This window comes from Ochotona princeps, chromosome 31 (genome assembly GCF_030435755.1).
Source record: "Ochotona princeps isolate mOchPri1 chromosome 31, mOchPri1.hap1, whole genome shotgun sequence".
Taxonomy (NCBI): Eukaryota; Metazoa; Chordata; class Mammalia; order Lagomorpha; family Ochotonidae; genus Ochotona; species Ochotona princeps.
The window spans coordinates 3,894,403-3,907,819 of NC_080862.1; the positions used below are offsets into that span (position 1 = coordinate 3,894,403).

Consider the following 13,417-nt stretch of genomic DNA (forward strand, 5'->3'; position numbering starts at 1 on the left):
GCTTGGCCTGAGGTGCGGCTCTGCTCTTGTTTGAATTTATCCTGTGTGTCAGCTGGAGGGAGGGCGGATGGTGAGCCCTCCTGAATTACAAGAAGATACCAAAATATCTGCTTTGAGCCCCAAGAGTCCTGTGGATCTTTAGAAGCAATGATACATAGAGTGTTAAATTTTAGAACAATTGAAAACATTCTGGAAATTGGCTAACTGCCTTTTGGAAAGGACTGTGTGTTCCCAAAGTGTGCAGGTTTTACAATAAGTCAATGTAGGAGATAGAAATAGAGCCAAAGTTGACAGGCTGTGCCTCTTGGCTTTGCCTAAGACCTTATCTTACTTCCAAAGTTACAGACAATGTAGCTCAGCTCATTCTGACTGGCCTCCTACTCCCTGCTTCTGTGAAGTTCACTGTCATATTTCAACTTCTAAAAACCATCCTTAATAGGACAAGTGTAAATGTCCTGCTGTGTGACTTAGCTCTCATTTTTAAGTTCTAAGTCTGGGTTTGTTTCTCAGTTGGAGATCGCATTCCTAATCTTTATAACCACCGAAAATCGGGACCCTCCACATCAGGTAACATTACTCTCTACATTAGCTAAGTAATAAAATAGAAACAAAAGCCATGGTTTTAGAAACACTCTACAAAATTGTTCAGTCCCTGAAAATCTTTTTTCTTGTTGCTCTTAAGTATCTGTCATCACTGTTTCTCTCCTTCCTACTAAGAATCTGCATAGAAGAAACTAGTGGATAATCTCTGTCTGCACCCTGCCGTGTGTCCTTCTTTTCCACATTCTCCATCAACTTCCCTTCCTGCTTCAATTCACCTGACATATTCCTTGCTCCTAAATGTTCTGGAATCAACACAGAAATTGAACTTTCGGAAGTCAATCTCACAATTTATACTCGATTTTTTTTTTCTTTTAGGAAAAGGAGTCTCCAGCTGCTTGTCCTGTGTGTGGAATTACCACCTCATGAGAGGAATCTGCACCTCAGACTGCCTTGTTGGGAAATACAGAGTGGGAGAGGTATTGGGTTGAGTTCCTACATATCATCTTGGGCAATCAAAATGTCCTAAAATTCCTACATTACCATAGCTTAAGTGAGATAGAGAAATATAATGTAAATATGCATTTCTATATCTTATGTTTCTATATCTTACACTTCATTTCTTATTCTTTTTGTGTCATATCTTACTTCCAAAGTTTCAGACATAAAATAGGAAGGTGTCTTCCCTAACCCAATGTTTCTATGTGCCCAAGGAAACCCACTTTCTTCCCCTCTGTTTGCAAAGACATTTATCTGAACTGTGTGCTCAGTCAGAGCTTAAATCATTCCGGGGCAGAACCACAAGACCCAAATAATCACGGAAGCCAAGCAGATAACTCACACAAAGATCAGACCAAGTCAAACACAGGCTAGATGAAAAGTGCAAGTGGGTGGGTCACCTGTGTGTTGGTGACATAACAGCCAGTGTTAGGGGTTGTTTCAAATAGGAGGGTACCAAAGGGATCATGTCCACGTAACTCTGTGACACTGCCATGTGGGAGGGATGAATTTCGTCATGGTAAGTCTTCCTCTTTTTAAAGATAAATTAAAAACTGACTTATATGGGAAATGTGCCACTTTGGGAGAGTAGGAAATGAAGGTAAATATTTTAGGATCTCTTTGTTTATTTGAAAGGCAGAGTTAGAGAGAGAGAGAGAGAGAGAGAGAGACTATTGAGTGATCTTCTACCTGCTGGTTCTCTCCCCAAATGGCCACAATGATTAGGGATGGACCAGGCGAAAGCCAGGACAGAAGTTTCATCCAGGACACCCACATAGATGCTTGGGCCCAAGGATTCAGGCCATCTTCCGCTGCTTTCCCAGGCACTTTAGCAGAGAGCTGGATCAGAAGGGAAGCAGCCGGGACTCCATCGTGGAACCCATATTGGATGCTTACCCTTGCAGGCGACAGCTCTACATACACCACCATGCTAGCTTTGAAAGCAAAATGTTTCCAACTGTACAAGTCAACACAGTGTGGGCCAAACAGCACTGGTTCTTAACCTGAGCTTCCCTTCAGCGCATGAGCTACTGGATGTGGACACCCGACCTTTCACACTGCTACCTACAGACCCAAGTCATGGCCCAGGGATGGTGCGATTCATTGACACAGTTGTTCTATCTTTCACCTAGTAATTCAAGTAGACCCAGAATGCACCATCCCTCTGCAGTCCCTCACATACCTTCCTTTTGGGGAGACAAGATTCCTATTTGGAATCTCTAATGCCTCACTCATTCCTGCAGCTCAAAAGGAAACTTCCCAATTGTTCTTAACAGGGAGAGAACTTCACCTGTGCACAATGTCATGAGAGCTGCATAGAATGCAAGGGGCCTGGCACCATGAACTGCACCACGTGTCCTGCCAACCTGGTTCTGAACATGGATGACAACCGCTGCCTCCGGTGCTGTGATGCCTCTCACCCCACTGATGCCCACGATTGCTGCGAGTGCCAGGACACCACAGGTGAGGGCAGAGGGCAGAGGGCAGAGGGCGGGCAGAGGGCGGGCAGAGGGCAGAGAATATGTCTCCAAGAGGCTGACAGGGCAGAGGCAGAGAAGGATGGAAGATAGAGAAAACTCAATAATGCATTACTCTGTGATTTGAGTAAATAGTCAGGATTCAAAGATAATGCTTCCATGCCCGCCAGCCAGGGTCACTGGGAAGCCAAAGTTCATTGTCAAAGCATCTTCACAGCTTGTCTTTAGACGCCTGCATGCAATATGACTCCAGTACTCAAATCCTCTGTTCTCTTCTGTTCTTCTGGGTTCAAATTCTGTCTGGCTTACTCAACAAGGTCAAAGCTTTGACAATGTAGCCATTCACTTCCCCTTGCCAAACTCTAGTTCAACTACCGGACAACAGTTTGGGCTAAGTTATTTGTAAGCCCCCTCGTGGCTGTGGAGTCAATGGTTTCCCACACACTACCTGCTCTTGCCCCTGAATGGTGGAATCTTTGTGTTGGGTGGATCAGGCTGGAAAACAGCTGAGGAGAAGGGTCCATCTGGGAAAGCATCAGACTTCGCACAGTAAACCAAGCATTTAGCAGTTAAAAAAAAAAAAAGCCCAAAATGAAATCTTTCCCTAGAGGAAACTAGGACCAATTGATAAGGTTGGACACTAGGCAAGTGACTCCTGAGGTCTGAGGCTGAGGGATTCCCGTGCATTTGGACTGACCTTTACGAAGGGATTTATCGATTTCATCAGATGGACTGGGGCTCTCGCACATTACAGTTATACCCCACCCTAATGTCCCCATCTGTGATGGTGACCCCTTACGATGTTATCACCTAGCAACACCGCAGCTGTCTTAACCTGGCGAAATGGAGTCTGTGTTCTCATAAAGACAAAATTACCAATCCACACATTTCTCAGAACATGGTTAAGCAATGAGTGTCTGCGGTACGATTTTGAAAAGCATTGCACTAAGGAAGTCAGACAGTGAAGCAAATGTTTAAGATTTTTTAAAAATTAAGGTACCTTAGAAACTAATGTTCTGCAAATCATTTCTTTCCCATCATTTCCTCCTCCCCACCACCGCTATCTTCCCTGGGGGTTGGCCTCCAACAGATGAATGCATCCTCCGAAGACCCCATGTGGTACCTGCAGCTCAGCGCTCTAGACTGGCTCTGTTTATCCTCTCCTCCATCATGCTGATGCTGCTGCTTGGGGCAGCTGCCGTGGTCTGGAAGAAAGCTCGAGGCCGGGGCCGACCGGCAGAGAAGGCTGGCTACGAGAAGCTGGCCGACCCCAGCAGGTCTTACACACCTCATAAGAGCAGCTATGGAGAGAGCACCAGCTTTGAAGAGGATCAGGTGATTGAGTACAGGGACCGGGACTACGATGACGATGATGATGATGACATAGTGTACATGGGCCAAGATGGCACCGTCTACCGCAAATTTAAGTACGGGCTCCTGGATGAGGAAGAGGATGATCAGCTAGAGTATGACGATGAGAGCTACTCCTACGAGTAAAGAGCAGGCGCGGCCATCCCCACTCCCACCCACTCGACGCGCAGGAACGTCTGAGACTCCGTTGATTCTGCTTTGCCATGCATTCAGATGATGTGCGCGTTTTTATCTTCTTAACCTTGAGTCCAACCCAAATCTCCAAGCATGCTGAAGTGATTTTGTTCGTCTTTTGTGTGGCTTAAACTCAATGAACACTTGTAATCCACTGTCAGTGCAAGAGCAAGGAACAAATTCAAAGGTGTTTTCAGTAGACTATGTCAAGATAAAGATGAAGTAAATATACCTACTTTTGGCTCTGGAAATAGATGTTCTAAGATCTGTTTAGAGTTAACAAGATCTACTTCAGAATTCATGGAAGAGGGCCCAGTGCAGTAGCCTAGCACCGGGATACCGTATGGGTGCCGGTTCTAATCCTGGCAGCCCCCCTTCCCATCCAGCTCTCTGCTTGTAGCCTGGGAAAGCAGTCAAGGATGACCCAAAGCCTTGGGACCCTGTGCCTGCATGGGAGACCCGGAATAAACTTCTGAGCCCTGGCTTCGGATCGGTGCAGCTCCAGCCATTGCGTCTGCTTAGGGAATGAATCATCAGACAGAAGATCTTCCTCTCTGTCTCTCCTCTTCTCTGTATCTCTGATTTTCCAATAAAAATAAATCTTTAAAAATAAAAAAAAAGAATTCATGGAAGAAGAAAATACTCTATTTACTGGTCACCTGAAAAAGCAAGCTTTGATGCCATCAGTGTACACAGCACTGACACATGAGAAGTGTCAATTGTCTAGGTTTCAGAAAAGTTCAAGAATTGTAACAAGGCTTGCTTGGCACAGACTTCAGATCCAGGCTGATCATGATACATCAATGAGATATGATAATTTGGCAAGACACTCTAAGGATGATTTCACAAGGTCAAAATTTGAGGAGTAATTACTCTCCTGGATTGTTTAGGGAATAATAACAAAAGTCATGTTCAGCATAGAAGTAACTTTTAAAAATATTTTCCATACATAGTTGGTTAAACTCGTGGATACAAAACAGTTGGCCATACCTGGCAGCAGAATGAACCAATGTCTTCATAGTCCATTGCTACATATTGAAATACTCTGTACTTACCAGCATTATCTCACAGTTGGATAGGTTAGAAGACCAGGCGTACTGCCTTGAGTTTTCTTTCTGGGGCCTTACAAGGATAAAATGAAGGTGTTGGGGAAGATCTGGGGAATTGCTTCCCAAGTAACCCAGGTATTTGGCAGATGCACTGGCTTGTGACTAGGCGACTGAAATTTCTCTCTAACAGTTTAGTGAAAGGGATGCGGCAGATAGCACCGGATTAACCATATGGTAGCATCAGTGTCAGAACAAAGGCAGCATAGACAGGTGAGGACAGCCCAGAGGGCACACAGCAAGTTGGAAGTCTGCAGGAGACACTGAGGGGTGAATTCTCTGCACCAGGTCCAGATAGAGCAACGTGTCAATGTTTAAAAAAAAAAAAAGCGAAAGCAGTTCAAACACTCACATTTCAAGTCATCCACCAAGGCAGCTCAAAGACAGCAGTAACAATCTAACTCTTTTCAGAAAGTGAAAGTAATGCCCCCAGGCACTCCCCTGGACAGCCTTGCCTTAGGCCCTAGAAGTAACTGTTACTGCTGTAGCTATTACATTGTTCTCAAGGACAATAGGAAGAGGCTGGGCTGTAAAGGAAGCATCCCAGGGTTCTCCTCATCTTCTTTTAGGAACAGTTTATCCCACTGGTTGCAGCAGCAGCTGCAGGAGACATGAAAGTCTTTCTCCTAAATGTTTCTAAATTTCCCTTCCACCACTAGCTGGTTAAAAAAAAAAAAAAAAAAAACCTTTGCCGTGAGCAAGCTTTTGTGCTAAGGCCCATTTGGATATTTATAACACTATTCATGGTCATATAAAATTATCAGCTTTAAAAAGCAGCCTGCTATAGATTTATTGAATTTTGAGTCTTGCCTGTGGTTGCCTCAGCAGGACCAGACCAAATTATTTCATTGGCTTCCCTGTAAGGTTCGTGCAGTTAGGTTAAGCTCTTGGAGATAATTTCTTTTTTACTATAACACAGTGGCAGGTATAATTTTTTTTATCATCTTTGGTCCCTGGAATTGGGGTGGGAAATCTTAGGGGACTATTTTAGGAATCTGCCTATCATAGCTAATAAAACTCTTGAAACTCAATTTAGCAAAATACACCAATAATCTTTTAAGTCTTTATTCTATATGAATTTACCAATTCCACACTGGGAAGTGTAAACAGAACCAAAGCTTTCATCATAAAATGTGCGTTTTCTCTATAATTTAAAGCTATTTTATAAAAACTTTAAAAGTAAGCTTATAAACACTCTGCCAAAAAAAAAAAAACCATAACAGCTGTATAGCATAATAAGCAAGTAATAAAAATATGTATGGATTATCGTTTTGAGTGTATTCCTGAAAAAATAAAAACTTAAATGCAAGCTAAACTGTAGAAATGGAAGATAATAGCTTAGTTAGTGAAACAGAAAAACAGAAGTGTACAAATAGCTATAATCTACAAGAGAACATGAGTGTTGTAATAATTCATGGAGGAAAAGCAAAAAAAAAAAAAACTAGACACATACACACTTTTCAGTGGGGACATTGAGAGCAGTGTGTAGGAAAAAACAAATCCTCAAAGTCTGGTAACAGTGTTAGACCAGTCTCTGGTTCAAACTGACCTATGGCCTGTCAAATGGGGTTGCAGTTGTAAACCCTTCTCGTCTGGACTCTTGGGTGAGTTGCTAAGCATCTCTGATTCGGTTATTTCTGAAGAACCTGCACATGCCATATGAACGACACCTGCTATATACAGAAGTAGTTCAATCCACACTCATGTTCCCTCCCCCCTTCTATGTTATTTTACTAAGCAGTTTTATCTTACCAGTTTTCTTCCTACTGCCCTAATATTTTAGTAGGATTTTGTGAAGAAAGATTACATGAGAAGGAAAAAGCAGAGTTAATCTTTTCTTTAAACTTAATCTGGAATCACTGACACACCCACGAGGCCCTTTCCAACAAAAACCCCTTTCTTCTCTGAAAAGCAAGTATGTTCCAATGACAGGTTAGAAGTAATCGGATAATGAATTGGAGTTTCACACTTCTCAGCAGATTAATAAACAGGACATTGGTCTTTCAGAACCAGGAGAACATAAAATCTTTTTTTTTTAAAGAAATGATCAAAAATTGTGGTTGAGGGTGCATGAGTTTAATAAACATACTACTCAAGGGCTCCCCTTATAATGAAGTCTGTTCATCTCCTCCGCAGATGTTCACTGCCTAGGAAACTACAGCAGTTGAATCCTAAATCCGTTTCGAATGGCAATTTTGTTTCCACCTGCATCACACAGGACAGTCCACAGTTCTAACCCCTTCGTTGCCCCAAATTGTGAGAAGCTAAAATGTTAGATTTGGCTCTAACACCACCACAGACAAAACATAGAGGTATACTGAACGCATTACAAAAGGCGGGGAGGAGGAGGGTATAGTCTTACTCTGAGAATATCTTTCATGGAATCCAGGTAAAAAAGCCCTCAGAACTCAGGGTTTGAAAAAGAGCTCTGAGGACAGTCAGAGAGTGTGCCAGAGCTGTGGAGCTGCCGAGCTATGAAGGCACGCTCCTCTAGCTGCCCAACGCCACGCGCTGAGGACGAGGGCTGGGAAGGTGGGATGCGTTTCTCCACTCCTCATCAGGTAATAAAGACAGGTTAGTCAAAGTAGAGTGCACACAAATCTTTAGTGAGAGTGTTATAGGACACAGCAGCCGCCAGAACAGAGACCCTAACACTCAGGGGAAAGACCTTGTGCTTAGTTTGGATGAGCACAGACAACCTGCTAGACACACAGCTGGGCAAGGACCCAGAGGCTGAGGGGGGGAGATTCAGCCAGTCCTGTCTTTTCAGCTCTGCTTGGTTCATTCCCCCAAAAACCCACAGCAGCCAGGTCTGGGTTGCAAGGAATTCTCGGTTCTGTGACTTCTTGAAAATGAGAGATTCCAGTTTCTACGACTCACTTTGTGGGAGAATAAAGGACAAGAGAGAGGCAGGCAGGAGAATCCCTTGGTTCTGATGCTTTCCAAAGCTCGGGGTCCCACAGCTGAGCATCCCAAAGCGTCCTGCTATGGAATCTAATTACATTCTGAGCTCACACGTGACAGTGTTGCAGCTGGGGGTGCTTCTCCTCGCATATCCAGCCAGTCGGCACCTTGCAAGAAGCAACACTCCCTTGGACTTTAGCCTTAAGAAGAAACCAGACTCATGTAAATGTGGCAGGCAGAAGCATGACACCATAGGCTGAAGCAAGTGAAAAACTAGCTTTGGTGTTGCTGGGTTGTCTATTTGCCCTGCGTTCCAGGGTCCGGGACTTTCAGCCATCAAGCTTATCAAGGCGGCTTAAATGCGGTTTTCCATGTGGACTTGTTCTTGGGACAAGGGGACCCAGAAAATCAAGTATACTGAGGTATAGGAAGTGACTAAACAAAGAATCATTGACAAACGAGTTCTCAGCTGGACTTGCTGATCTACGTCCTTGAGCTGTGAGGGATCCTGCAAGATCTTTGCAGCTTGTGCTGTGAGAACAATGTCTCTCTCCTCCTTGGCCTGAGACTGGAATTTTTATTCCCCATGATCCCTTTGGCCAAACACCATATTGAGTCTTTTATTGACTTTGTAAGGTTCTTTGCAGCTCAACTGGAGAACATCTGGATAATTTCTCTTCCTAAGAAAAAAGAGGACATTGGTTTTTACTTTTAACGAGCTTTTTCATGAAGAGCTGCTTGTTCTTTGCCTGTCAGGTCAATTTCATCCCGTACGGGCACATATGTGATGGCCTTAAAGAGTCTTGTCTCCTGACATTTGTCATGAAGGATTGAAGCAGATAGGAGTCTGTCCCGAGCTGTCAGTGTCCAGCCCCACGTCTCCACTTCCTCGTTCACCTCTTGTCCGATTCAGGCAAGCAGGCTCCTTCCACTGGGGAGACTGAGAGAAATCAAACACTGTTCCTAGCCAAGCATCTGGAGTTGGTTTGTCAGAAAACGCACCAGGTCAATTGAATGTGACTACATAATTTGTAAGGCCTAGTGTAAGAATTATGAAGGATTTCAAGATGGCTGCAACAGGTCCTTGAACTTTGCAGGGACCCTTTTAAGCATGATGCCCTGTGGGAGTTCCCCGGGCTGCATCCCCGCAACTTCCAACTTGACAGTACATGTGAAACAAGGAGCAGCTTGTCAAAAGGCACCACCTTCTGCACTTACCTCCAGCTCCATGTGGGCCAAAACATTGAAATACCAAAATTGGTAACTGAGCTCCATGGGGTACTGCCAAAGTCATGAGATAACATATGAGGGTATTTGAAAACATTCAAGGAAAAAGGAATTAAAAGACAAAGTGTGTTTTCCACAGACTCGGGGGGAGATCTCCTTGTATGGGCTTGTGTTTTATTATGGAAACATACCCAGCAGCTGTATTGTAAACCTGAAATGTGGCCGTGTTTAAAGGTTTTCCTTGGCCCCTGGAGAAGACACACACACATGCTCTGACACAGGACTTTAGCTGTGACCAGCTCTCTATTCTTCCGAGGCCCAGAGTGGGCTGCACTTAACGCTTATCTTGTATCTGTCTTTTTGATTGCTTGTTTCCTCATTTCCACTCCCCGCAGTGGTAAAAAACAAACACAGCAGGTACATCACCCTGTCCATTTATTAACTTCGCATGTAACCCACTTTTCTGAAAGCCTTTGCAATGTTTTGGAAAGCCAGGGCCCTAGGAAGAGCCGTACACACTTGCCTCCCATGACCTCCCACGCCGGAGCACGGGGGATGCCAGAGGGAGGGATGATTCAGAGGACACACCCGTACATCTCCTGGCTTGTCAGTTGCCTTAGGCTGCTGGGAGGACATCAGTAGGAACTTCCCTGTCAGTTGGATACATCTGTTTTCTTTCTCATTCCTTCACTGGAAACTTTTTTAAAATCAAAATGTGAAACAGACACCAGAGGAAGTCTACAAGATACTTTCTCAACTCGCCTAGGATGTAGGTGTGGAAACCCTTGCCATCAACAGAAACATCTTCTGTCCTCTTACCGTGTCCTTGCACATTTTGAAGGTACTAGCAAAGATGAAACAAGTGTGATGCTGTGCCCTCACCTCCTGCCTCACGCTGAAGGAGAAAGGGGTTCCTGGCTGGCCACAGAAGTGCACTCAAAGCATTTCTTAGAGACCTAAAATATGTCTGTCTCTCCCCCCCTCTGTATATCTGACTTTCCAATAATAATAATAACAATAATAAAAGACATATTGGCAATTTTTCAGAGTTTTTTTCAGAAATATTTTACTGGAAAGGAAGATTTACAGAGAAAAAAAGAAAGATCTTCCATCCACTGCTTCACTCCCCCAATGGCCACAATGCCCAGAGCTGAGCCAGTCTGAAGCCATGATCTAGGAGCTTCTTCTGGGTTTCCCATGTGCGTGAAGCTGTCCAAGGCTTCGGCTGATCTGCCACCCTCCACTGCTTTGCTAGGTCACAAGCAGGGAGATGGATGGGAAGTGGAGCAGCTGGCACACAAACCAGCGCCCATATGGGACCCCAGTGCTTGGAGGGGGAGGATTAGCCAATTGAGCCATCACGTTGGGCCTACCTGACCATTTTTCAGTGGTAAGAGGCTATGCTAAGTCTGCTGTGTACCTCTGCTAACTTGATCGTAATGAATAAAACACTCCAGCTAGAGGCCAGAGCGAAGCAGTGGTGACAGCTGCCGAGACCGACGGAAGCTGTTAACTGGTGGGCAAGGGCATCTTCCTCACTCATATCCACACTTCCCAGGGTTCCTGGTCTTCAATGTACATAATCCTGACTACTGCTGCTTCCCTCTGGAAATAGCCTGATGACTTGGAATCCATGCTCAGGAATTCCTACTCAGCTGGAGCTGGTCTAACTCCGATTTTCATATTCTATCTGACTAGATATCTTTAAGAATACAGAGTGATATAAACACAAGCCCATTGAAGTTCCTGCTGTCACAACTGCTGAAATTTACTAGTGATTAGGGGATGAAATACAGGGCATATTATCACTCACATCTTCAATCTGTATAGTGACACGCAAGACCTGTTCAATGCGAAGCTAATTATGTGTCCAACTTTTAAAACACTGCAAAGAATATATCTATGATGTTGTTAAGCTCCTGCACTAACAAAAATATTTTATACTACCCATCCTTTTGTAAGACTGTATAAAAAGGAACAAGGTAGGGTCATGCTGTGCTTTGGCACGTTAACATGCTGCCTGCTCTCCAGATCCTATTCTGGAACACTGCTTTGGGTCCTAGGTGCTTGTGATGCAGCCCCGTACATCTGGGAACAGCAAGTGACAGCCTGCACTCACACGAAGGCCTGGAAGGAGCTGTTGGCCCCTGGCTTTGGTCTGGCCCAACCATGACCATCACAGCCATTTAGGGAGTGAACTTAACAAATGGAAAGTCTGTCATTCTGTCTCCCAACTAATAAAACACCCGAACCAAACACATAGAAAAAAACGTGGTAGGAAACACTGTGCCAGACTAAGCCAGGGGCGTGTGGTTTCAAAATACACCGGAACTCTGAGCAGGACTATTAGATCCTGTTGATTTCAGGAGCTAGAATTGAAGAGGTTAACAAAAAAACAGCTCTGATATAAACACTGTTCTTAAATGGGAACCTTGTATGAGCTAAACAATACCCTGGGCAACTCTTATAAATATTTGGAAGGCACACAAGGGCCTATAGGGAGGCTGAAATTCCCACAAATGACTCACAGCGGGTATCAGGCCATCTTCCATGGATCCAAGCCGAGTCCTCACTTGCGAACCCTCTCAGTGCCCTGGAGGCCTTGTGTAAAAGCTAGGCAGGTGAGCCAGTTGGCAGAAGTCTGCCTGACATAGGAGGAGAGAAAGACATCCCTCTGCCTGCTGTCGGCCAGGACACTCGCATGAGCCCCGCTGTTCCCTGGAGAACATTCTGAAAGCCACGGTTGGAGGGAATTAAAGCCACTGTGGCTGAACGTGAGCACTGAGTTTCTCCCAAATCCAAATAAAAAGGGAAACACTAGGGATTATACTTTCCCTTTTTATATCAAGGAAAAGTAGACAGTACACTAGTTGTAATTCTCAAGTAATCTGCTCCATGTTTTCAGATAAGACACCTGCAAACTGGGGCTCAGTTTAACTGTAAAGACTTAAAAACGTCCAGTTGACTATCTCTCCTGTTTCCAGCCTTTCTTGCCCTTCTGTAGGTGTCCTGTCCACTGCTGTGGCCACCAGCCTCCTGGAGCATTGAGTCCAGTGACCGACAACAAAGAAATATGCTAAGTGTGCTGCTTCCATGTTAACATTTCAGAAGTTCTTTCACATGCAAAGTATTAGGAAACTTCACACAGACATACTAAGTATGAAAGCTACAAATGGGATACACTGTCTGGAACAGCGTTCACGTTGCAGCCGGCGCCATGGTGCCTCCCATAGGGGCTCTGACTCCCAGCTGCTCCACCTCTGATCCAGCTCCCTGCTAACGCGCCTGGGAAGCAGTGGAGGACGGACCAAGTGCCTGGACCCGGGTGGGAGACCTGGAAGCAGCTCCCGGCTGCGGACAGCTCAGCTCCGGCTGCTGCAGCCAACTGCGGAGTATACCAGCAGAGGGTCTCCGTCTCTCTGTGGCTCAGCCTTGCAAATAAAAATAAATCTCTACAAAAAAATTTGCATCTTCTAAATAGTTTTGTAAAGCAAGGAAAAGCTAGACTGTCATCTTTGGCATAAATTCCTACCAATGAACAGTAAAATACAGTCTTCTTGAATAATCCATACTTCCCTCTTCAACAATACTTCATAACTGCTTCTATTTAAATCAATTCTCTAATTCACTGATGTAGGTTATAGGAAAATGTTTTGTAACTAGTGATCATTGAAATTACATTGCGCACAGCTCTGTCCTTGTCCTCAACCATGCTTACCACTACCAAATGGAACACTAAGGGAACGGTGATGCGGGATGCTGTTACGGGAGTCCAGAATGATCTGTAAATTTCAGTATCTGACGGTTTCAACTTTCCACCCACATAAACAAAAGGACTCAAGCAGCCAAACAGCAAAACACGAGGAAAAATACACAGCATGAACATTGTTAACTAAAACTTTATTTCTTTCCTCAAGCTACAAGCATGCTTTAACATTAAATTACATCATACATATGCAACTACAACAGTTTAGATTTGCTCAGGAATATATAATTGCATTAAAAATAAATAACTTTCTAAGTATTTCATGGTTTAATTGGCCCTTAGTCTTCATCAATGAGTATTTTGAATCTTTAAGAACATACGCACACAGTTAATGTGCTCATTTACACTTTGAG

At 44.3% G+C, this 13,417-nt stretch overlaps 1 protein-coding gene across 1 annotated transcript in view; it reads left to right on the plus strand.

The window, feature by feature from the left end:
- The window catches only part of PCSK5 (proprotein convertase subtilisin/kexin type 5), a 327,170-nt gene extending 323,157 nt beyond the window's left edge, over positions 1-4,013 (plus strand). Inside the window, exons 36-38 of the mRNA XM_004591776.2 lie at positions 919-1,019; positions 2,316-2,502; positions 3,607-4,013. Coding sequence (XP_004591833.2) covers positions 919-1,019; positions 2,316-2,502; positions 3,607-4,013 — 695 coding nt within the window. The remainder of the gene's footprint in view (positions 1-918; positions 1,020-2,315; positions 2,503-3,606) is intronic.
- The last annotated feature ends 9,404 nt before the right edge of the window (positions 4,014-13,417 follow it).